The sequence below is a fragment of the Chanodichthys erythropterus genome, chromosome 12 (genome assembly GCF_024489055.1).
Source record: "Chanodichthys erythropterus isolate Z2021 chromosome 12, ASM2448905v1, whole genome shotgun sequence".
NCBI classification, from domain to species: Eukaryota; Metazoa; Chordata; class Actinopteri; order Cypriniformes; family Xenocyprididae; genus Chanodichthys; species Chanodichthys erythropterus.
Window position 1 is genome coordinate 16,817,356 of NC_090232.1, and position 24,185 is coordinate 16,841,540.

At 35.7% G+C, this 24,185-nt stretch overlaps 1 protein-coding gene across 3 annotated transcripts in view; it reads right to left on the reverse strand.

The window, feature by feature from the left end:
- tbc1d1 (TBC1 (tre-2/USP6, BUB2, cdc16) domain family, member 1) overlaps nucleotides 1-24,185 on the reverse strand; it is an 80,405-nt gene that overhangs the window by 27,883 nt on the left and 28,337 nt on the right. For 2 of the 3 annotated variants that reach the window (XM_067402881.1, XM_067402883.1), the window contains 11 exons: nucleotides 18,947-19,036; nucleotides 18,122-18,226; nucleotides 17,597-17,729; nucleotides 16,491-16,582; nucleotides 15,786-15,896; nucleotides 15,521-15,631; nucleotides 14,469-14,555; nucleotides 11,971-12,251; nucleotides 9,705-9,803; nucleotides 8,265-8,384; nucleotides 7,315-7,451 (listed from right to left, as the gene is read on the reverse strand). In XM_067402881.1, the coding sequence (XP_067258982.1) occupies nucleotides 7,315-7,451; nucleotides 8,265-8,384; nucleotides 9,705-9,803; nucleotides 11,971-12,251; nucleotides 14,469-14,555; nucleotides 15,521-15,631; nucleotides 15,786-15,896; nucleotides 16,491-16,582; nucleotides 17,597-17,729; nucleotides 18,122-18,226; nucleotides 18,947-19,036 (1,366 nt within the window). The remainder of the gene's footprint in view (nucleotides 1-7,314; nucleotides 7,452-8,264; nucleotides 8,385-9,704; nucleotides 9,804-11,970; nucleotides 12,252-14,468; nucleotides 14,556-15,520; nucleotides 15,632-15,785; nucleotides 15,897-16,490; nucleotides 16,583-17,596; nucleotides 17,730-18,121; nucleotides 18,227-18,946; nucleotides 19,037-24,185) is intronic. The other variant, XM_067402882.1, reaches the window with a different exon arrangement.

Consider the following 24,185-nt stretch of genomic DNA (forward strand, 5'->3'; position numbering starts at 1 on the left):
AATGAATTCTGCAAGATACAGTGGGTACGGAAAGTATACGTAAAGCCATTTGCTAAAATCATTTAAGTTCATTTTTTTCCTCATTAATGTAGACACAGCACCCCATATTGACAGAAAAACACAGAATTGTTGACATTTTTGCAGATTTATTAAAAAATAAAAAAATGAAATATCACATGGTCCTAAGTATTCAGACCCTTTGCTGTTACACTCATATATTTAACTCAGGTGCTGTCCATTTCTTCTGATCATCCTTGAGATGGTTCTACACCTTCATTTGAGTCCAGCTGTGTTTGATTACACTGATTGCACTTCATTAGAAAAGCCACACACCTGTCTATATAAGACCTTACAGCTCACAGTGCATGTCAGAGCAAATGAGAATCATGAGGTCAAAAGGAACTGCCTGAAGAGCTCAGAGACAGAATTGTGGCAATTCTGGCCATGGTTACAAAAAAAAGTCTGCTGCACTTAAGGTTCCTAAGAGCAGTGGCCTCCATAATCCTTAAATGGTAGACGTTTGGGATGACCAGAACCCTTCGAGAGCTGGCTGTCCAGCCAAACTGAGCTATCAGGGGAGAAGAGCCTTGGTGAGAGAGGTAAAGAAGAACCCAAAGATCACTGTGGCTGAGCTCCAGAGATGCAGTCAGGAGATGGGAGAAAGTTGTAGAAAGTCAACCATCACTGCAGCCCTCCACCATTTCGGGCTTTATGGCAGAGTGGCCCGACGGAAGCCTCTCCTCAGTGCAAGACACATGAAAGCCCACATGGAGTTTGCTAAAAAACACCTGAAGGACTCCAAGATGGTGAGAAAAAAGATTCTCTGGTCTGATGAGACCAAGATAGAACTTTTTGGCCTTAATTCTAGGTGGTATGTGTGGAGAAAACCAGGCACTGCTCATCACCTGTTCAATACAGTCCCAACAGTGAAGGGAATGTTTTTCAGCTGCAGGGACAGGACGACTGGTTGCAATCAAGGGAAAGATGAATGCGGCCAAGTACAGGGATATCCTGGACGAAAACCTTCTCCAGAGTGCTCAGGACCTCAGACTGGGCCGAAGGTTTACCTTCCAACAAGACAATGACCCTAAGCACACAGCTAAAATAATGAAGGAGTGGCTTCACAACAACTCTGTGACTGTTCTTGAATGGCCCAGCCAGAGCCCTGACTTAAACCCAATTGAGCATCTCTGGAGAGACCTAAAAATGGCTGTCCACCAACATTTACCATCCAGCCTGACAGAACTGGAGAGGATCTGCAAGGAGGAATGGCAGACGATCCCCAAATCCAGGTGTGAAAAACTTGTTGCATCTTTCCCAAAAAGACTCATGGCTGTATTAGATCAAAAGGGTGCTTCTACTAAATACTGAGCAAAGGGTCTGAATACTTAGGACCATGTGATATTTCAGTTTTTCTTTTTTAATAAATCTGCAAAAATGTCAACAATACTGTGTTTTTCTGTCAATATGGGGTGCTGTGTGTACATTAATGAGGAAAAAAATGAACTTAAATGATTTTAGCAAATGGCTGCAATATAACAAAGAGTGAAAAATTTAAGGGGGTCTGAATACTTTCCGTACCCACTGTATATGGAATTCATAACTGACCATTTTCTGCTATTGTTAAAAAAGAAGGATAGTGCCTTCTGAAAAAGGATTTTCATTCAGGACAACAACAATTTTTCATTCACCCATGCCACAAAACACACCACAGCAATAAAACTATTTGAAAATGTATTTAATTTCTCTTTGTAAGCTTTGATTAGGGGTGGCTGAAATGCAACTTCACTTCCTACATGGAGAGATTCTTGAGAATCCAGAGACACCAGCAGCTTCAAATACCTTGTTTACTGCTTAACAGTGGGGTTTATTTTTATAGCTTTTATAGCTTTTTCATAAAATATTAGGTGTTATCATGCCCTTTGCAAGACATTGCACATTTCATGCTTCTCATCTTTAGAAAGATTTTTCTTCCTCCCCATGAAATGAAAACTGAGACTTGCTTAATAATGTGGAACAACCTCTTTCCGTTTACCTAAGAAGACCTGGCAAACTACTTAACAAACCTGTCTGAAATTAACACCAGTTATCTAAATATTAGAAATAAAACAAACATTTTGTATATACACTGTGTATGTGTATATATATATATATACACACACACACACACACACACACACACACACACACACTTCTTTGTCCATGGGTGACACTGAAAGAACTGAAGTGCCTCCACACACAAACACATTTGATCTTGGTCAGTCAATGACTCTGCATCACATAATTCATGGCTTTCAGCAGAAGGGCCATAAAACTTCTGTCAAAACAGCAATTTCGTATGTGAAGAATCATAAGCACGCACACACACACACACACACACCTGACCCTGTTCCAGTGGGGTGGAGTAGCACATGTGTTTGAGTGTATGTGTGGAGATTTCTACAGCGGACACTGACGCACTTGGACATTTGGGCGCCGGTCACTCCCTCTGCAAACACACACGCGTGCACACACACACACTGGCCACTCCCTCTGTAAATAAGTGGTGTTTCTGCCCAGGCCAACGCCTTGCAAGTGTGCAAACACACATATGTAAGTGGGTCAATAAGGCCGGTGCTTTCCTGTAGATATCTGTCAACATGACCTCCTGCAAAACACCACACCCAACTCACACACACACACACACACATATTACCTCATTAACACAAACATTACTTCATTTAGCACAGACACACACTTGTCAAGACACACCCAAAAATACTAGAGAAACACGCACACATACAACAACAGCGCTCTTGGCACGCATTTTACTTTAAGGAAGTACTCATATTACTGCACTTACATCAACACACACTTTTCTGTAAACGGCAAAAAGAAGTAATTAAAATCCAGCCAGTTCCCCAGAATCAGATAATGACCACCTTTTAATTGAGCACACAAACACAGTCTACAATAACAATGGAAGCCTGTTTACCACCAAGTAAAAAAATTACGTGTTTGAGACTTTATCTCACTATTGCAATTTTGTTTCTAGCAATAGCAACTTTATATCTCACAATTTGACTTTATTTCTTTTTAAAACAATTACCTATTTCAAATTTTTAACATACAGTAAAGGCCATTGTTTTTGACCATAAACCATAAAAGTATGATAGAAGTAATCTTGTGCCCTATATTCCATTCTTTAGAAGCCATATAATAGATTAGGAAAATACCAAAATTGTTCATAAATATGTATATACTTCTATCCCAAATAGGCTATACCCCACAGAGCTATTTGAAAAATGCTATATTTGAAAAAAATATTACATACAACCAATAGGTGTAATTAAAATTTAAGCATAATTAAACTTTTTTAAACTAAGTAAACATTTATTTTTTGTTGAATGATCATTATTGAGTGCAATGTTGTTTTTATTTCATTAATCAAATTATAATATCTAAATATTTTACATTGAAGTATTTTATTCTTGTATTCTTTTTTATTCTTGTTATAGACTTGTTTCGTCATGTTATGCCGCATCCAGTGTAGACAGAAGTGCTGACTATAATGGGTATGGCTTTATCACACAAGAGGCGTGGACCCCAGATTGGGAACCACTGCCATTGTGGGCCCCGTAATCCTGGTCCCCAATGAATCCATTGTTCCAAGTTTGAATATGCAGGAGTGCAAATGAGATTTCAGAGAAGGACTTTTTTGGTCCTTGTGAGCATCTAAAGCACCCTCACTCACTTTTATTGTATGGAAAAAAGCAGCTTGAAGTGTCATGAGGATCTTTTTAAAGGGACAATTCATCCAAAAATGAAAATAATATCTTTCATTCATACATACAGTATACCCAATACATAGAAAATGTAAAATGGCAGCTCAAACATGTTTGCTTCAAAAGCAAGAACCAATTAGGGTTTTTTGGCACACCAAGTAGGCTCGGTTGAGCTTCCGTTAACCATATTTAGTGTGAGTTGATCATTGTAAATATGTGAAGAAAAGTCTAAATCTGTTCATCATACACTTAAATAAAAATGGTGTAGGGTTTACTTTTTAACAATTTTCAAACTGCTTGTAAATTTCATAAATACTTACAAAGAAATAGCAAGTAATACATTAAACTACACATGAAATATATCTATAATCTAAATATCTATAACAATTTTACAGTGTATAAAGTGATTTTGTCTCCTCCGAAGACTTTTTTTGTAGAGTGGATATAAAAGTCTACACACTTCTGTTAAAACAGCTGCTTTTTGTGATGTGAAAATGAAACTGATAAATCATATCAGAACTTTTGCACCTTTAATGTAAAAATGACAACCTATGCAATATCCCTGAAAACTAAAGCGACACATTTCAAAGAAAAATCCTTAACCTAAAATAACCCAACTGCATAAATGTGCACACCCTTTAATGATTGGGTAATGTGCCGGTGTTCACAATTAACTAATCATCAAGGTTATCAAGTAATCTTCAAGTCCATACCTGTCTTCACCTGAAGTGACACTAATTAACTTTAAATAGCTGTTCTTGTAAGATTGTTCTGACATCTTTTTGCATGATACAAGAGCTTATAAAGCATCAACAGGATCTGATAACTGAATGGCTCAGGTAAGAGTTACAAAAAAATAAATAAATAAATCCAAGGAATTAGATTGTATGGCAGAACAGTGAAATTATCAAGAATGGGGCATCCTTCCAAAATTGATGAGAAGACAAAGAGAAAACAGGGATGTTGTGAAGAGTTGCAGCTCTTTCGGGCAAGTACTGAGTGCTCCTTAAATGTGACAACTATCACCCGTATTCTCCATCTGCCCCTTGCGGCAGGGTGGCAAGACGCAAGCCTTTTCAAAAAAACAAAAACAAAAAAAAAAAACATCCAAGCCCGGCTAAAACATATCCAGTCTCCTAAAACCATATGGAAAAAATGTGTTATGGTCTGCAACAACTAATCGTTAAAATCAATTATTATCGATAGCGAAAATCATCGACAACAAATTTGATTATCAATTTGTCGCATCTGCGCGCTGTGACCGGGAAACCATCAGCCAGTCACGTTGCTTTACAGTAGTGAATAGCTAATTTCTTTGGAAAAAACGCATATGGAAAATTGCGGCAGACAGAGTGAGCTGCTTCGGCAAAGGTATATGATCCAAGTTATCTGAAACATGATATAAACTTCTGCTTTATATTTATTTATTAGCGCTTCAAACAAAAGCATAAGGATTTACCGCATCTTGCCCTCTTGTGCTTTGAGAGATGTATGTGCTGTTTAATGCCTTTAAAATGCATTTTCCTCAGCGCACAACATACATTTTATGGTTATATCCTTATCTGTAAATGTTAGAAAGTCCCGCAAGTATTTCCATTTTGCTTATTCTGACAACAAGTGTCTTGTTAAACTTCACAGACAATGAATGAGCGCCGGTAGGCACATGCATGTCAAACAGATGAAGTGCAGTAGAAAAGGAGTGCTAAAATACACATTTTGCTAAAATACTTTTTGCGAGAAATTAAGTGTAGGTTTAAAAATATCCATGTAACACAAGTAATACAATTTATGAGAGCAGTAAAAGTAAAGGCACTACTGTTGATATAATTTTAATTAAAAGTTATTTTTAATGTATAATAATTTTTAGATTTTTCTAGCTAAATCGATTATTCAAAAAAATTGATAGTGACAGACGTAGTCTGAAGAGACCAAGACCAAAATTCTGAAAGGTACGTTTGCCGCAAAAACAACATAGCACCTCAGCAAAAGATGTGGTGTAGCATGGTGGTGGCAGCACCATTTTTTGGGGTTGCTCTTCTTCAGCTGAAATGGGGCTTTAGTGAAGGTAGAGGGAATCACTTTCAGCATGACAATGACCCAAAACACACATCCATAAGACTTTCATTCATCTTCAGAACACAAATGAAGACCTTTTTAATGATAGAATGCTGTCAGATTTCCTTCCATAGACTGCCTTTGCAACTGAAACGTTGATGCTTCAAAAAGTTCAAAAGAGATCGTAAAACTAATCGATATGAACTGAGTGGTTTAGTCCAAATTTTCTGAAGAGACACGATCGCTTTATATGATGAACAGAGATAATTTAGGCTTTTACTCGCATATAAACATTGATCAGCGAACATAAACAGAAGCTCAACCTAACCTAAATTATGCACAAGAACAAACATCAAACGTGATGTTTAACGCACGAGAATGAACCTCATTGGTTACGCAGCATGTTTGAGCTCCCGGAAGCGGTTCTTGTGCATCATTCAGGTTATGTTGAGCTTCTGCTTATGTTCACTGATCAATGTTTAGATGCGAGTAAAAGCCTAAATTAGATCTGTTCGATCTGTAAATGAACGAAACGGGTTTGGAACGGCATGAGGGTGAGTAATTAATGACAGAATTTTAGTTTTGGGGTGAACTAACCCTTTAAGGTCTACATTGATGGCCATTCTTAAAAAAAAAGTGACATGAAGCCAATATTCAAACAGCAGTGAATATTGAACACACACACACACACCGCGAACCCCATTTTTGCTGCGGCACCTCAGTTGTGGGTAATGAGAGTGGAAGAGAACGCTGTTCATTCACTCACCCCAGCCGGTACTGAGACTCGAACCCAGGACCTTCGGGTTACAAGTCCGACTTAATCATTAGGCCACAACTGCCATCAAACAGATAAGTCAATAATACACTTGGCCTTTTTAACAACAGCACTGGGTTTTAACAACTGTTACAGTTATACAGCCCACAGGTTTAACAGTTGTAACAACTGTTAAACCCATGCTTTACATCAACATAACTTGCAGGCATTTAAAGTTTTGGGCCTACAAAGTTAAACAAGTTTGGATAATTAATGATAATTTCTTTAATTCACACTCACACACACCTGAAGGGCGTTGTGACATCCGGATCAACATTTACTGTGATATACTGCCAAATCTAATGAGCTACCAACTTCAAAATAACAGACTTGATTTGCTCTTTTGGCAGTTCAAGAAAAAAAAAGACAAAACAGGTCAAGAAAACAAGAAAAGCGAGCACTGACAGAGTCATGTCTGAGTGCGGGGGAAATTAAGAGAGTTATAATCAATGTAATTACGCTTCTCTGCCAAAAGAAACATCAAGTCCAAGTAGGCTGTCAGCTGTCAAACTCACCCATACTCAGTTCCTTTAAGCATCATTAAGAGCAAGAGCACCACCTGGAGGACACCAACGGTAACCGTAGCATGTAAAGGGACTTACTGCACTGTACACTGTTAAGTGTAGTTGATATAGGTGATGTTTGATGTAACCTACATGATGTATTTAAGTAGGGTATTACCTTTGGTGTCTGAGCCTTTCTGTGGTGTGGCGACTCTTAAGAAGATCTGTTGTCTCCAGGAGTGTCTACGGCTACGTAATGGACTGTCATCCCCAACGACACACATTGCACCAGGACTGGACAGGGCTGCCACATCACTACACACACACACAGAAATACATAAGCATAGGCATTCATTCACAAATATAACCAAACACAGACAGACAGAAGTGAAGGGAGTCACAGACTTCTGTAAGAGTAAACAGCATATTTAATTTGATATGAAAGCCCCACCAAACACAATTTCAAATCTGTTAAAGGTGCCCTAGAACCAGTTTTTACAAGATGTAATATAAGTCTAAGGTGTCTCCTGAATGTGTCTGTGAAGTTTCAGCTCAAAATACCCCATAGATTTTTTTTAAATACATTTTTTTAACTGCCTATTTTGGGGCATCATTAACTATGCACCGATTCAGGCTGGAGCCCTTTTAAATCGCGATGAGATTCGCCTGTTCTTTGGAAGTCTTTTAAACAAATGAGATTTACACAAGGAGGAGGAAACAACAGTGTTTGAGACTCACAGTATGTCATTTCCATGTACTGAACTCTTGTTATTTAACTATGCCAAGGTAAATTCAATTTTTGATTCTAGGGCACCTTTAAAAAGCAATCGTAGACCAACTCATTACTAGCAATAGCCTTTTGAGTAATTTTGTAATTCTTGATTTTTTTTAAAAAACAAACGAAAAGAAACCAACATACATTAACAAAAACTAAGCTGCAGAACAAGTACTCGATTAGTTGACTTCCTGTGCACATCCAGATTTATTACAAGAAAATTTATTCTTTATTCACTCCTATGAGTGTTTATCCACATCTGCCTCTGTGGCAGGTGCAGAGAAAGAACAGAGATGGAAGACAAAAAAATATGGAAAAATGGACTGGCAGAATGTGAAGAAGAAACTGAGTACCTCTTCCTCTGAGAGTCACAGGTATCATCAGTCTCCACTACAGGGGCCAGAAATTTGAGGAAATTTGGAACAGAGGAGGAGGAGTGTAATCTCGCTCTAAAGCCACTCAGCCCTGATGGACTGAGAGATAGAGCGTGAGAAAGAGAGAGAGAGAGAGGCCACAGAGTAAAGGAGTGAGACAGAGAGTCACTGAAACCAGCACACAAAAGGGAAATCTATCTTGCTCTTGTTGGAGCAAAACTGAGAAAACATTGGGGTGAATTCACATTTGTGCTAAATATGATGGGCAAAACCCTGTGGATTATTCATATAATAATTAATCTATTATTAATATAATAAAATATACTTCTGTAATAATCCTGAAAAGTGTTGTTATTGTTACTTAAAACTAAAAATTGTGTTCGTTAAATGAAATAAAGCTCAAATTTTGCTATGCCTCACTGAAATAAGTTTAAGGACTAAAATTAAAAAAAAAATTAAAGCTAAATATAAATATTAAAAAAAGTAATAAAAATGCACAAAGTTATTAAAACTTACACTAAAGTGAAAAATAAAAATATAAAAAATAAAATCAAAATACAAAATAAATAATAAATACTATAAACGTATATAAATTATACTAAAATAACACTGTAATAATTCTGTTTTTGAATTAAAAATTATATTCCCAGTACTGGGACTTTATTTTATCCACCAGAATTGACTGGATTGTGGAAAGTAGGTGTTAAACACTATAATAATAATAAATTGATTAATAAATTATGTTAGTAAAATGATTGATTTGAATTTTTTACTGTTTTTATTTTTTTATGTTTAGACAAAATAGTATCAAATTTAATTTTGGCTATTTAACGGTTATCGGCCATAACATGTAAATAATAATTGGTTTATCACTATTTTTATAGAGATTTTTATATTGACGCAATCCTAATCTTTTGCAGAAAGATTATAAAGAAAAACACAAACTGATCAACCATTGAAAGTACACTAAAATAAATAAGGGGTAATTTTGACATTATGTTGACTTTGAGTCATTTAAATTGACTTTATTTTGGGGCAAATCTAGCTCTATGCAAATGAGCCTCATTACAGAATGCAAACAGCATTTTTTTGCAGTATTTTATTTGAAAGGGATGTTGTGTAATTTCTATTGATCGGGCCGCAATACTGATTAAGGACAGAGGACTAACAGGTCACATCATGGTCTCCTGCGTCCTCAACAACACAGCACTCAGAACCAGCCTGTAAGTGCAGTTAATTTTGAGTGAAATCCCCCATTGTGTTTTCACAATCTTTTACACAGAAAGCTCAGAAAATTCAGAGAAAAGAAAAACAGACAATAAATCAATTTTATGGGGAAAAAAGCACCCTGACCTGTTTGTGAATGACAGTAAAGCAGAGAGAAGAACACATAGACACACACACACACACACACCTCACCTCCGCTTGAGGGTCCGGGTGGAAAGATCAAGAGCAAAAGTATGAGGCCTCAACGGCCGCTGACACACGGGAGAGGAAGAAGCCAGAGGGGAGGAAGGACTGATGGAAATACAGAAAGGATGGAAAAGATAAAGGAGGGTGCAAAGGGATACAAAAGCAGAGATACACAGAATGGAAAAAAAAGTGGAACACACAATGAACTGAATTCACATTACAGACTAAGAAATGTGATGATGTAAGAACAGGAAACTTCCACACAACCCCACAGTAACTGACTGACAAAAGTCTGTCACTGGTGATGACAGAATAAACATATAAAAACACTTTGCATTTAACAAATGTTGTACATACCTGTACATGTAAAAAAAATTCAAAAATTCAACTTTTAATTATGTTTGAATTGTGTCACAGAAATTATGAATTTGCAATTGGTGATTTTGTCCACATTTTGTTTTCACAGTAGGGCTGCACTATATATAGAAATTATTGAAATATTGCCAATGTACAATGGGCTTGCACATACCACATCTTTAAAATTCAAACACATTGTTTTCTATGAGTACACACACAAGTGCTATGACTCTGGAGGTTGTTATTAATGCACATATTGACTTCACCCTAGCTTAGAAGATTTTTCTATAAAATGTTTGTTGTGTGGCTAGAATAAAGTCTAACAAAGTCTATGCTTCATATAGAAAAATGTAATATAGATTACACTTTTTGCAATGTTTTTTTTTTTGTCAAACACCAATCTTCAAACTTATTTGGCCTATTTACACCTGGTGACTTCATGCATTTTTATTGTTCGTTAAAAAAAAAACTATATTTAAATCTCTTCCATTTACCCTTGACCAAATAAGTGTGTCTCTGCAAAACAAATATAAATCCGATCTTCAATTCCCGCACTATATGCGAGTTGCAGTAGCGCTGTCGTATTTGACTACCGGGAGCCGGTAGCCTATAACATGCTCTCACGTTTATTTTGGAAGGAGTACAATTTTCAAAAAATAAATTTCCCAAAGAACCCAGCATTAAGGGAACAGTGGATACATTTTGTTTTTCTGAGGCAGCAACAGAGTTGTGCACGTTTGTTTGTTTGTTCCCAGGATTTCGGTGATGAATGCTTTGTAAACAAGTCACAGTTCGGCGCTGGATTTGCAGATCGCAGGTGGTGAGTAAAGCTGCATCAGATGTCTGTGTTTTGTTGGCAATCGGCACGCAAGTGCATAAAATGTAAACAACAAAATAGTGTTGTCAAAAGTACCGACTTCGGTACCTATCGGTACTGAAAAAAAAAAAAAACGTGATGCTTTGAGCGCTGTTGAGCGGATTCATAAACATCTCTGATTGGCCATTGTGTTGACGTGCTCATCGGATATGCCTGTGATTGGCTACAATGATCAGCGCCTGGGAGCATTTGAAAGCACACGGAAGTGTTTGAATTTGAAAGCGTTTTGAAAGTGGGAGCGCGAGCGATTGAAAGCAGGCGTCTAACAGTGGACCGATCCGCGATAGACGCCTGCTTTCAAACGCTCCCGTGTGTAACTGTGTAAGCGCTTAGTGAACAGATTAATTGATGACTATTTACAACGTTTTTACAGTGTTGATCATTGAAGCCTATCACAGACATATCCGATGAGCCGTGAAAACAACGGCCAATCAGAGATGTTTACGAATCCACACAACAGCGCTCAAAGCGTCACGTTTTTAAAATTTCAGTACCGACTAGGTACCGAAGTCGGTACTTTTGACAACACTACAACAAAAACTTGTGGTCCAGTTCATGCGCCAGTGATCGCGCCCGTGCCTCCATGTAAGGATTAAATAGAGTGCCCCAGGGATGACGCGTTTTTGTAGGCAAAACCCGGAAGTGAGTTAGCATTTTAGGACTTCCGGTTCCAACGCCACCAAGTTTTTTTCCCCTTTTTATTTATAATGATGTCACAGCTTGCAGACGATCTCTACGCAAAAGCTGCGTGTGCTCCTGACTCTTTAGCTCTGCCCAACGCAGGCACGCCTCCAGGAGCTCGGCTTTTTTCTGAAAGAATCGGTAGAACGTATCTATCTTTTATAAATATGATAAAACTAAAGACTTTTCAGAGATATGAAGGATGAAATATTAATTATATGTACTAAAGATTAACATGAGATTGGCAGAAACTGCGTGTGATACCCCCCTTTAAATTTCATTCTACAGACATAAACTAAACCTATGTACAATAATCAAAAGAATCAGCTACAGTAGCACACACACACACTGTCTCACTTGCTCTGGTGTGGCGAGTCTGTGCTGACGGAGTAGTGTCGGACCAGTTTGGGCTTGGTGGCGGCAGTAGGTTGAAGAGGGGGGAGGCTTGGCTCAGAGGACAACAGCATGGGGGAGTGACTAATTGTGCTTGCACGTCTCCTGAAACCCTGAGGCGGGCTCTCAGGATCCTCCTGACCTCTCGCTGAGCCTTCTAGACGCTTCAGATCCCCTGTGGAATTGTGAGAGCGGAGTGGACTGGAGGTTAGGAGAGAGCAGAGGGGCTCCGCCAGTGATGATTCCTTAAAAAACAAAACAGAAAATGTCAACTCTGATGGAATAAATTATTATTGAAAAAAAAAAACTTTTAAAGACGGTAAGTTCATGTGAGTTATTGTAACTGTTAGAGGAAAAGACATTTTATATGACAGATAGCTTTAGCTCTAAAATCACTGAAATAAAAAGTTGTAAAACAGTATTGTGATTATTAGAACTTATAAATTAAATTATTTATTGTGCACTTATACTGCTGTTGACACCATTATATAAAAGCATTAAGTTCCTCAAAGATGCTATGGTTAAAGGGATAGTTGACCCAAAAAATTAAATTGTCATAATTAACCAGCCCTCATGTCATTCCAAAACTGTATGTATTTTTTTGTTCTGTTGCACATAAAAGAAGATATTTTGAAGAATGCGGATAGCCAAATAATGTTGGTTACCATTTGCTTCCATTGTATTTTTGGCCATACAATGGACATTAATGGGAACCAAAACTGTTTAGTTCCAAACATACTTCAAAATACCTTCTCTTGTATTCCACAGAAGAAAGAAAGTCATATAGGTATGGAACGATATGATATGATAAATGACGACAGAATTTTCATTTTTGGGTGAACTATCCCTTTAAATATAGACTAATAAGCTTCTAACCATAAAATAATCAGAATAATAGACTGGCAGGTCATTTTATCCTACACATTTTGCACTACCATTCACATATTTGGGGTCAGAGTTTTTTTTTTTTTTTTTTAAATTACCAAGAATTAATTTTATATAGAAAGATTCATTAAATTGATCATAAATGAAAATAAAGCCATTAATAAGGTTACAAAAGTTTTCTACTTCAAATAAACACTTCTTTTGAACTTTCTATTCAGCAAAAAATCCTGATAAAAAAGTTTACAGTTACAGTTTCCACAAAAATATTAAGTGGCACAACATTTTTTAACATCAATAAAAATAAGAAATGCAGCAAATCAGCATATTAGAATGATATCTGAAGGATCATGGGACACTGAAGACTGGAGTTATGCTGCTGAAAGATTTTTCATTGAAAGATGCATAGATGCAAGCCATGAAACAAGGATTGAAAATTTTATCTGTTTCTGTTCTTTTGCCAAGCAAATCGCCAAATATATATATATATATATATATATATATATATATATATACAGTACAGTCCAAAAGTTTGGAACCACTAAAATGTTTTTAAAAGAAGTTTTGTCTACTCACCAAGGCTACATTTATTTAATTAAAAATATAGTAAAAACAGTAATATTGTGAAATATTATTACAATTTAAAATAACTGTTTTCTATTTGAATATATTTCACAAAGTAATTTATTCCTGTGATGGCAAAGCTGAATTTTCAGCATCATTACTCCAGTCTTCAGTGTCACATGATCCTTCAGAAATCATTCGAATATGCTGATTTGCTGCTCAATAAACATTTATGATTATTTTCAGTTTTGAAAACGGTTGTGTACTTTTTTTTCAGGATTGCTTGATGAATAGACAGTTCAAAAGAACAGCATTTATCTGAAATACAAAGCTTCTGTAGCATTATACACTAGCGTTCAAAAGTTTGGGGTCAGTAAGAATTTTTATTATTTATTTTTTTGAAAAGAAATTAAAGAAATTAATACTTTTATTCAGCAAGGATGCATTAAATCAATCAAAAGTGGCAGTAAAGACATTTATAATGTTACAAAAGATTAGATTTCAGATCAACACTGTTCTTTTGAACTTTCTATTCATCAAATAATCCTGAAAAAAAAAATATTGTACACAAATATTTTGTACAATTGTACACATTAAATGTTTCTTGAGCAGCAGATCAGCATATTAGAATGATTTCTGAAGGATCATGTGACACTGAAGACTGGAGTAATGATGCTGAAAATTCAGCTTTGCCATCACAGGAATAAATTACTTTGTGAAATATATTCAAATAGAAAACAGTTATTTTAAATTGTAATAATATTTCACAATATTACTGTTTTTACTGTATTTTTAATTAAATAAATGTAGCCTTGGTAAGCAGACGAAACTTCTTTTAAAACATTAAAAATCTTAGTGGTTCCAAACTTTTGGACTGTACTGTATATAATATATATATATATTTGCTTAATTTTACTTCCTCAACAAAATCACAAATTTATTATGGATACTCAAAATATTGTCCAGTCCTATATGACATTATGACAGAAAATATATTGATGATGTGAGTGCTGTACCTGATATGTGCTGTTCAGTGTGGTGGAGCTGGAGGAGGTGCTCTCTCCTTCACTGTTCTCCCTCTGGGATTTGGACTTGCTGCCACCCTATTACATGGAGACATACATTTTTCCATAAATTATGTTTTTATGGAACTATAAACAGTTTTATAGTTAAATGGTTAGTTCACCCAAAAATGAAAATTCTGTCATTAATGACTCACCCTCATGTCGTCCCAAACCCCTAAGATCTTCGTTCATCTTCGAAACACAAATTAAGATATTTCTGATTAAATCCGAGAGCTCTCTGACTCTTCCATAGACAGCAATTTAACCACCACTTTCAAGGTCCGGAAAGTACTAAAGACATCATTAAAATAGTCCATGTGACTACAGTGGTTCAACCTTAATTTTATGAAGTGATGAGAATACTTTTTGTGCAAAAAATCCAAACAAAAATAATGACTTTATTCAACAATCATGTCATTCTCCTACACTGTTTACATTCACCACTTCCAGGTTCTACGTCAGAATGCCGGCTCAGTATTGGCCAACGCTGTTCACGTGAGCAGCACAATGCATGTGTGTGAAGCTGATGCAGGAGACTGAAAGTAAACAGCACAGGAGAATGACACAGAAGAGAAGATATTGTTGAATAAAGTCGTTATTTTGGTTTTGTTTTCATAAAATTAAGGTTGAACCACTGGAGTCACTAAATTCTTTAGTACCTTTCTGGACCTTGAAAGCGGTGATTATATTTCTGTCTATGGACGAGTCAGAGAGCTCTCGGATTTCATCCAAAATTTCTTAATTTGTGTTCTGAAGACGAACAAAAGTCTTACAGGTTTGGAACGACTTGAGGGTGAGTAATTAATGACAGAATTTTCATTTTTGGGTGAACTAACCCTTTAAGTTCTTTTATTCATTTTGGACCTAAACTGAAGCTACAGCACATATCTTGCTACACACTATAAGTCCCATACAAGGACTGCATTCCTTGAATGTTAGATGCACATACTGTAAAAATGTAGAAGGGGGCCAAAACATTCAAAAATAGTAAAATGCTTGCGTACCTTCCAGATCCCTTCCAGTGATTCAGTGAGGGACCTTTTTGCTCTAGTCTTGAACTCTTCCAGACGCACACGACTGGAACTCACACTGCTATCAGCATTAACAGGAACCTCCTGAGAAGTCAAACACAAACATGTATACAGTATCGCATACGGACAGGCATTCACACCAAATACTTCAAGATCCCAGCTGTGATATTCAAGTTTAAAACAGACTAATAAAATGGGAGTGTTCATATAGATCTTAATTAATTAAATGGAGGTGTACTTTTTTTGTTTGTCCATTGTGTGTGTGTGTCTTTTGTCTGTCCTCATACAGTCGTCTTAGACATGACACAACCAACTCATTCTCTTCCTGATCCGACTTAGGCCTGGCTTTCTGTTCAAACACACAAACAAAGGTTTTATTTCTCCAAATTCCCACAAGGTGGCATCAGCGATCTTACAAAACACAATCATGCTCAGTGGGAAAAGTGATCAATAGAGAGCAGAAGGAATTTATTAATTTATTACACTATTTACACAAAAACACAAATTTCAGCTAGTCTAAGCATTTTAAGGTGACAAAAAAAATTACATATATAAAAAATATGTAAAAACGGGGAATATTTAAATAAATTATATTATAATAAACATTGTAAAGACAACTGTCTGTTTGTTGAACCCTCAAAGCTGTTATTAAATTAAAACCATTATCTAAAAGTAAAGGAGAAAAACAGTTAATGCTCTGAGGATATGGGTCCGTTTATCAGGTTGATAAATATTCAGTCATTCAGGTTTACTGTGGTTTCAGGATGCAAGACTAGTGGACCAACTGGTTTAATTTATACCAGTCACACCCTCTGAACAGAAAAACACACATTCCTTGAATGCCTCACTTAAAGGATTTGACACACACTGCTAATCCAAAGAACCAGGGAGCTAAAGCGTATTTGTGTAGTGTTATAGCGGTTTTAAAATTGAAATAACTCACCATGGTGCTCTCAAACACAGCTGCCTGCTCCTGATTATCTAGACCTGCCAAATGCTTCTGCAGTTCCAACTTAGCTTTGGATGGATGTAGACCTGCACATAAACACAGTGTCATGCCATGTACAAAGTATGCACTGGTGAAGCCCGCAGAACTCTGAAATGAAATCTGGGAATTGAAAATCTGTTCTAACCTCCTAATTCATGTTCTGAATAAACAATTTTTCAATTCTGCCATCATTATGGTTAAGTTGGGAAGTGTATAATGAATAGTTAGCTTAAAAACTAAAATTCTGTCATAATTAACCCAAATTTAATTCCAAACCTATGTGATTTTCTTTCTACATAGGAGCACAAAAGGGGATAATGTATTTAAAATCAGACTACTTTTTCCATAAAATGAAAGCATATATTCACCAAAGGCCAAAAAGGGGAAAAAAGCATCAGAAGTACTATAAAACAGATTTATGTGATTTTTATGACTTTTTTAGCTTCCTGAAGCTGAATGACTACATGCTACACTACAATAGATTTTTATCTTTGAAAGAAATTAATAATCAAAAGTGACAGTAAACTTACACAAAAAAAATATTACAAATAAATGCTGTTCTTTTGAACTTTTTATTAATCAAAGAATCCTGAAAAAAATGTATTACTATTTCCACAAAACATTAAGCAGCACAACTGTTTTCAACACTGATAATAATAAATGATATTTGAGCACCAAATCAGCATATTAGAATGATTTCTGAAGGATCATGTGACTTGGTGAACATAAGGGAAAAATCTTACCACCCCCAAACCATTGAACGGTAATGTATATTTTTATAGTATGGAAAAAGGAGAGGGAACATTTTTTCAAACTATTTCCTTTTTGTGATTCAAGGAAAAAGGAAGTGATGGAAGAATTGTACTTGTTGGATGAACTATCCCTTTAAATGTACAAGCACCCAATAAATCTGTCCCAAATAAATGTCTGTGCACTAGAAGTTTTGTTACTTGACACTTTTGACAGGTGCAAAACATGAAAGGATACAAAAAGAGCAATGGACTGATACAGAGATAAACCATGATAGACTTGAGTGATATGATGAACAGTAGACATCTCACCCTCTATTCTGTCACACAGTTTGTGCAGCTGCTGCAGGGGACAGCTGTCACACTGCTGACTCTGGGTCCTACTGTTCTGCTGGAGGGCGGCCACAGAGAACGCCTGCTTTAAAGTCAACATGATCTCATCCACCTGAACATGAAAGAGTGACAATCTGAGCATTTCACTTGACAGTTTGGAAAGAGTTTAAAAAACAATAACTGCATTCCATGGAAGTATTCTGACTATTTAAAGCTGTAAATCGCTTGTAGGGATTGAAATATTTCCATGAAATATTTCCAAACATTTGTAACATGTCATATCCGTTTGGTTTCTGATGTGAAAGAGCACCAGTTAGTGATTCATTGTATTTTGTACATAAACAGAAAATTAGCATTGTTCTCTGTGTTGTAACTCTTTGTATTTTCATCGTCATTATCAAAGGATCATAATTTTTCTGTCCTTTCTAAAGGAACTATTCTGAATACGTTCTTCAGATGGAAACAATGTTTTCATCCCTCCATCTATTCATCCATGGTTCTCACCAGAGCTTCATTAGCACACTGGAAAACATAGCAAACAAACTGGCAGCCTCCACATTCCACCGACTCCCTGCATATGAAGCCAAAATGGTCCACGTGACGAATACCCTAGAGAAAGAAAGAAAGAGGAAGAGTCATAAGGGGAAAGAGCCAAAGAGCCACTTGTAATGGGTCAACTAGGAAACTACACTACTGTTCAAAAGTAAAAAAATTGTATTGTTTTTGAAATAAGTATCTTATGCGTATCTTATACCACAACTGCATTTATTTGATCAAAAATACAATAAAAGTAATATTGTGGCAAACATTTACAATTTAAATTTACTTTCCTAATATAATTTCAAATGTAATCTATTCCTGTGATTGCAAAGCTGAATTTTCAGCAGCCATTACTTCATTATCTTCAGTGTCACATGATCCTTTAGAAATAATTCTAATATGTTGATTTGCTGCTCAAGAAACATTGCTTATTCATTATCAATTACTGACCCCAAACTTTTGAATGATGGTGTATAATATAAATACTATAATAGAAGTAAACTTTTTACATTGTGAACCACCCACTAACAGGCTACAGTACCTGATTTGGCATATGTTTAAATACTATGATGCAGCATGTGAATACGAATATTTTCAAAACAGGTCTGGACAAGCGCAAAGACAATGGACTGATTTCTTTTCAGCTATGTTAATGAATTCAGCTAGCTTGAAGTCTTGCTCAATCATGCCTGGTTGTTGATCAGATCTCTATTTAACAAAGTCATTATGTAGTCAGAAGATAATTAACTGGCCACAACAACAGCTCAGCGTCAATGTGACGAAACAGACCTGAGAACAGAAGGAAATCTCTCTGAAGCTCTTCTCTATGGCCACTTTCTTAGTGTCGGGACTGACGAGAAAGATCTGAGAGCGCCCAATCTGCAACAGACAGAGATACATTAATAAATTAATATGCATGTATAGATAAAAATGATGGAGAGTGAAATTTAAGCCATTAATTATAGCTCTTCCTGGGATGCTGACCAAATGATGTCAGAGCTGAGGCTGTTTTACAGTGTAAACATGTCTGAAAATTCAAATCAGTGTGTGTGTGTGAGAGTGTTTTTGGTTTCACTACATGATCATGCACATATTTGCTCTGTGAGACTACACCTCTGTGCAACCACATATATTATTTGACCTGCCTCTAGTTTTCCTCTGTTGAACTACAGATGAGATCATAACTTCATAATTTTAGATGCACTAAGCATTCATTCATCCAAGATATTCATTGGGTATTCTTTCTGCGTGCAGCCAGCAAACTTGTGTTGTTTTTGTGATGAAAGAGACTGGATCCTATATAATACATTCAATTCAGTCTTCAAACTCATAACTCGGCTAAAATATAATTTATTTTGCAGCACAGTCACTGAATAAAGTACAGGATAGGACCAATGATAGGATCACTGACTGTTCACAACTTTAGAGAACATCAAAAACACAAGCACACACTGTGACCATTGCTTCCGCTATGGATGGTTACTCAGTTTCTAAAATAAAAAAATGACACAATAGCAAACACATCACCACACATTTGATGCGACTTCCTTATAAAAAAAAAAAAGAACAAACAAATAAAACTGGAACAGAGTGACCACAATGTAATTTCATAACACTGGAGCTGCTTCTGCAGGCAATTCAGTAATTATTTTAAAACTGCTAACTGTGATGCTCCTCATTGTTGCTATGTAATTTCCTGATAAGGAGCTGACAGCTTCCTGTCAGTCAGAGAAACAGGAAGTACTGATCAGATCTTGCAATGTGCAACTTTTAATAATAAATTACACAGCACAATCCACATTTTAACTCTGTGTGCCTCTGGATCAAACTATAACAATATAAAAGTGCGTAACCCCTGTGACTCCCCATATAAATACAAACATGTTCATGTGCACCAATCAAACTACATTAAAAAATCATGAAATAATTGGTCTAACCTAACTAGCTAATTAGAAACATCATGAAGGTACCATACAATTTGATGTAAACTGTGTATTGTTGATCTGCTCTGCCAGCTAAATATATCTATTTTAGAGGTCTGCTACATGACTTGAGCCCAATGGGTGCCGACAAAAATTGCGGGTTTCAGGTCGGGTTAATGTTTCATAAATAGCTTCAGGGTCAGGTTTGTGTGCCATCTATTGTGATGCGACCAAAAGAGTGTGTGAGAATGAGAGCCCATTGTGTAAAAGTTAAATACATACATATATATATATATATATATATAATATATATATATATATATATATAAAGTGCCGTCAATCGATTAATAATGAACTCAATTAATCACACATTTTTTCTGCGATTAATCACAATTTTTATATTTTATAATGTAATAATTTCACAGTTAATCTCCATGAATGTCTCGATGAAATTGATTTTTTCCCCCAATTTTAAACATGAATTATAGCCATTCAACATTACAGTGTAACTGAAAACTATATAATTTTTTACATTTATTAGGCTTCAAAAATATAACAACTTTTAATTTAAGTGAACTTAGAATAATCCTCACATAAACCCATAATAAATGTCATGTTTACCTGTCTAACAGATACTAGGAAAAATACAGAAATTGAATAAAGTTGCCAAACAGTCTGCACTGCATAATTTATAGCCTAAATTAATTATGGATAATCATTATTAAAGCTACACAAGTTCTTTAGTCAACAGCAGTGATTCATTTTCTCTGTTACATTTGTTTTTTCATTATCTTCAATGACAGACAGCAATGGTTGCTCTTACTTTAAGAGCTGCCGCTGCTGCACATGATGCAGATTTCACATGCGTCCCACTTTCTCACAGCACTTTACTTTAATTTTAAGACTTTATTTAAATCATTCAAGGCTGCTCTTATGAGGATACTCAACAAAACGGATGTTTTTGTTATTGTTCAAGCGTGACAGAGAACTCAGACGCACAATGGCGTGTCTTTCTGTGCGTCAAGTGTGTGACAAGACAGCATTTGCATGAATAAGAGCGTGATCATATATTGTAATTCTAGCCAAAGGATGACAGAAAAAAAGGGATGCTGCATTAATATTTTTAATGCATTCACATGTCAAAGTGTCTGAATAATTTTTGGTTCCAAATTTTTATCAATTTTACTGGTAGTCCACTGTATGAAAATTTTTTGGGTAGTGTCCTGCACCCACTTGTAAAAATCTGAATAATTTATGGTTTGACTGTTATATATATATATTTTTTTTTTTTTTTTTTTTCTCTCTATAAATTTATATATATATAAAACTTTTACTCACTCTTTAGGTCACAACACAGCAGAGTAAAGCAAAACACAGCATGGAAGATGAACAGAATACATGTTACTGCTAACATTGCGCAAACTTTTTTTTGAAGTCTGAGTTCCAGAGGAATTTATGTGACTGTTACACCTGTTCACCTAGAAAAGTTTCATAATGGGTAAGTATGATTCAGTATGATTTTTCTTACTTTTGCATCAAATTGATCAAAAGTGACAGTAAAGACATTTATAACATTACAAAATATTTCTATTTCACAGGAATACATTATATTGTAAAATATATTCAAATGATTATTTTAATTTGTAATAATATTTAACAATATTACAGGAGTACAGATTTGAGTGAAAAGAAGCAGTAACAATTTTAGCACAGACTTGTTTAATGAGAATGTAAACCTGTGCTTCAGGCTACAACACTGACATACCATCGCACACTCCACTCAGGGGAGAGGAACATGGAATTCAAGTGAGAGACAGAGACAGACAGACAGAGAAAAAGAGCGATAGAAGAAGAAATAGTGAAATTGCCTCATAGTGTGACTAAAAAAATGTCCATAAAAGAGCCACATGCAGACACACCTGCACAAATGTCCATACATGCATATACATGTGTGCACACAGGGGTAAGGCATGCTGACCTCTCACACACTTACAGGAGTCACAATTACAAGACATGTTGACACCACAGAACACACACTTCAAAATGTTTAATTGTATGTTGTATCTCTACAGAGAAAACTATTAAGATCTTTCTTTGAAAGCTTTAGCAGACGTCCAAACAGGTTTCTGCATGGCTTCAGAGATGTTTATGTATTATACATGTTCATGTTCATTTCAGTGCAATTTTTGGAAGAATCATATAATCTTGAATCGCGAGTTGAACAAAGACAGCATTTCAACTAAAATCTGTTTTGTGGATTATGTTAGGAAAGGATTTTAGGATTTTATGTTGAAAAAGGTCAATGTGAAACGGATCTAGATGTGATTCACATAAGAACAAACAATAGGGGTGTAACGGTACACGTATTTGTACCGAACCGTTTCGGTACAGGGCTTTCAGTACGGTGCACATGTGTACCGAAGCATTACATTGCAACCAATATTCACCACCAATAACCGCAATAAGCTCTTTTGTTACTTTCGATAAGAAACAAAGTGTCATCCTTCAAATTCTGTCCACGAAATCATGAAGTTTAAACAAAAATGCCATTTTGACGTGCTTTGATGTGGGGTGACAGATCACTGTACAGGCGCCTCAGTTCAACCGGCAGCGCGAGCGCGGAGCGCAAGTGAATGTGTTCATCTCTTCCTCCTTAATACTAGTTACAGAATAAACATGAAATAACATCTGAAGGTATGTTGCAAGATTCATTACAACTTACTGAAACGGTCATATCTCATGTAATCGCTCATTCAGTGTTTCAACGGTGGAAAGACCTCAATGAAAGTGTCCGTATTCAACAATATGTCATGATGCATTTACCTCAGAAAAGCCATTCAGTGTTCACAGCTTGTTAGTTCGCTAGAGAAATGAACTCTTTCGCTTAATATATGCACTGTATTAGCCAATATATTCATTATTTTACTTAATCTTTTAGTGATATCCTGATTAGGCTATTTAATGTATGTTTAAATAAATCTGATGTTAAAATAACAGCCACTGTGTAGAAATGATTATATTTCAACAACGAATTGGAGTAAAAACATTTAGAAGTTAATGCAAAAACTGCCTTAGGTGCAGCTTACAGGTTTGCATGCAATTTGTTATTTGAGTGTTGATTATTTTATCTAAAAATAAAAAGCAATTGAATTTAGGCTAATAGTTTGGGCTTCTTTCAAGTTAGGGCTCCCTACATAGTTTAAAGCATTAGCAGAGATCATTTTTTTTATCCTTAAGAAACTTTTAGTTTGAATTTAATTTAATATATTTAAAGACAAAAACACAATTTGTTCAGTAAACCTCTGTTTAATAAAAAAAAAAAAAAATTATGTTTAGTTTTCTCTCCACCTGCTGTACCGAAAACTGTACCGAACCGTGACTTCAAAACCGAGGTACGTACCGAACCGTGAGTTTTGTGTACCGTTACACCCCTAACAAACAAAAGGGCCAGCACTAAACAAAGGCATAAGAGCTGTTGTTCTTTGTGACCCTGTGAATGCTTATTAACCTCAGTGAAGGACTGTGTATTGCAAACTAACTCATAAGCAACACATCCCAATGCATATGTCGACTCGAGACACAGCTAAACTTATTCATTAAGTGAATTCGAAAAATGTTATATGAAGGCGGTCTAGCAGAAGCTAGATATTTTACTTCATAACTTGTTAAATACAGATTTTTTTTTTTTTTTTTTTTTTTTTTTTACACAAACACATCGCTTCACTTCAGAAGGCCAGAATATTTAAATTTTACCATATATACAAATTTTTACAATTTTTGCAGATGTTAATGTTCTTGTTAATGAACATAAATTTACATCTGCATCCCAACTCAAGCTACTACTACTGTCAACTCAAGCTACTGACAAATGTGCATTTTTAAGAGATAACGCACAAAATATTATTAATATTGTAATAACTATTAATATAAACTGTGCCAAAGATACAGTACATGCCATCAAAGTCAGGCAACACAAACCTTGTGACTTGACCTGACCCTTTAGCCCATGCAGAAACTAAAAAATTAATTTTTCTATTAAGATATTTATTCTGTTAAGAAGAAATACTGGAAAAGTGTAAAGAATTAAAAAACATTAAGTATTTGTC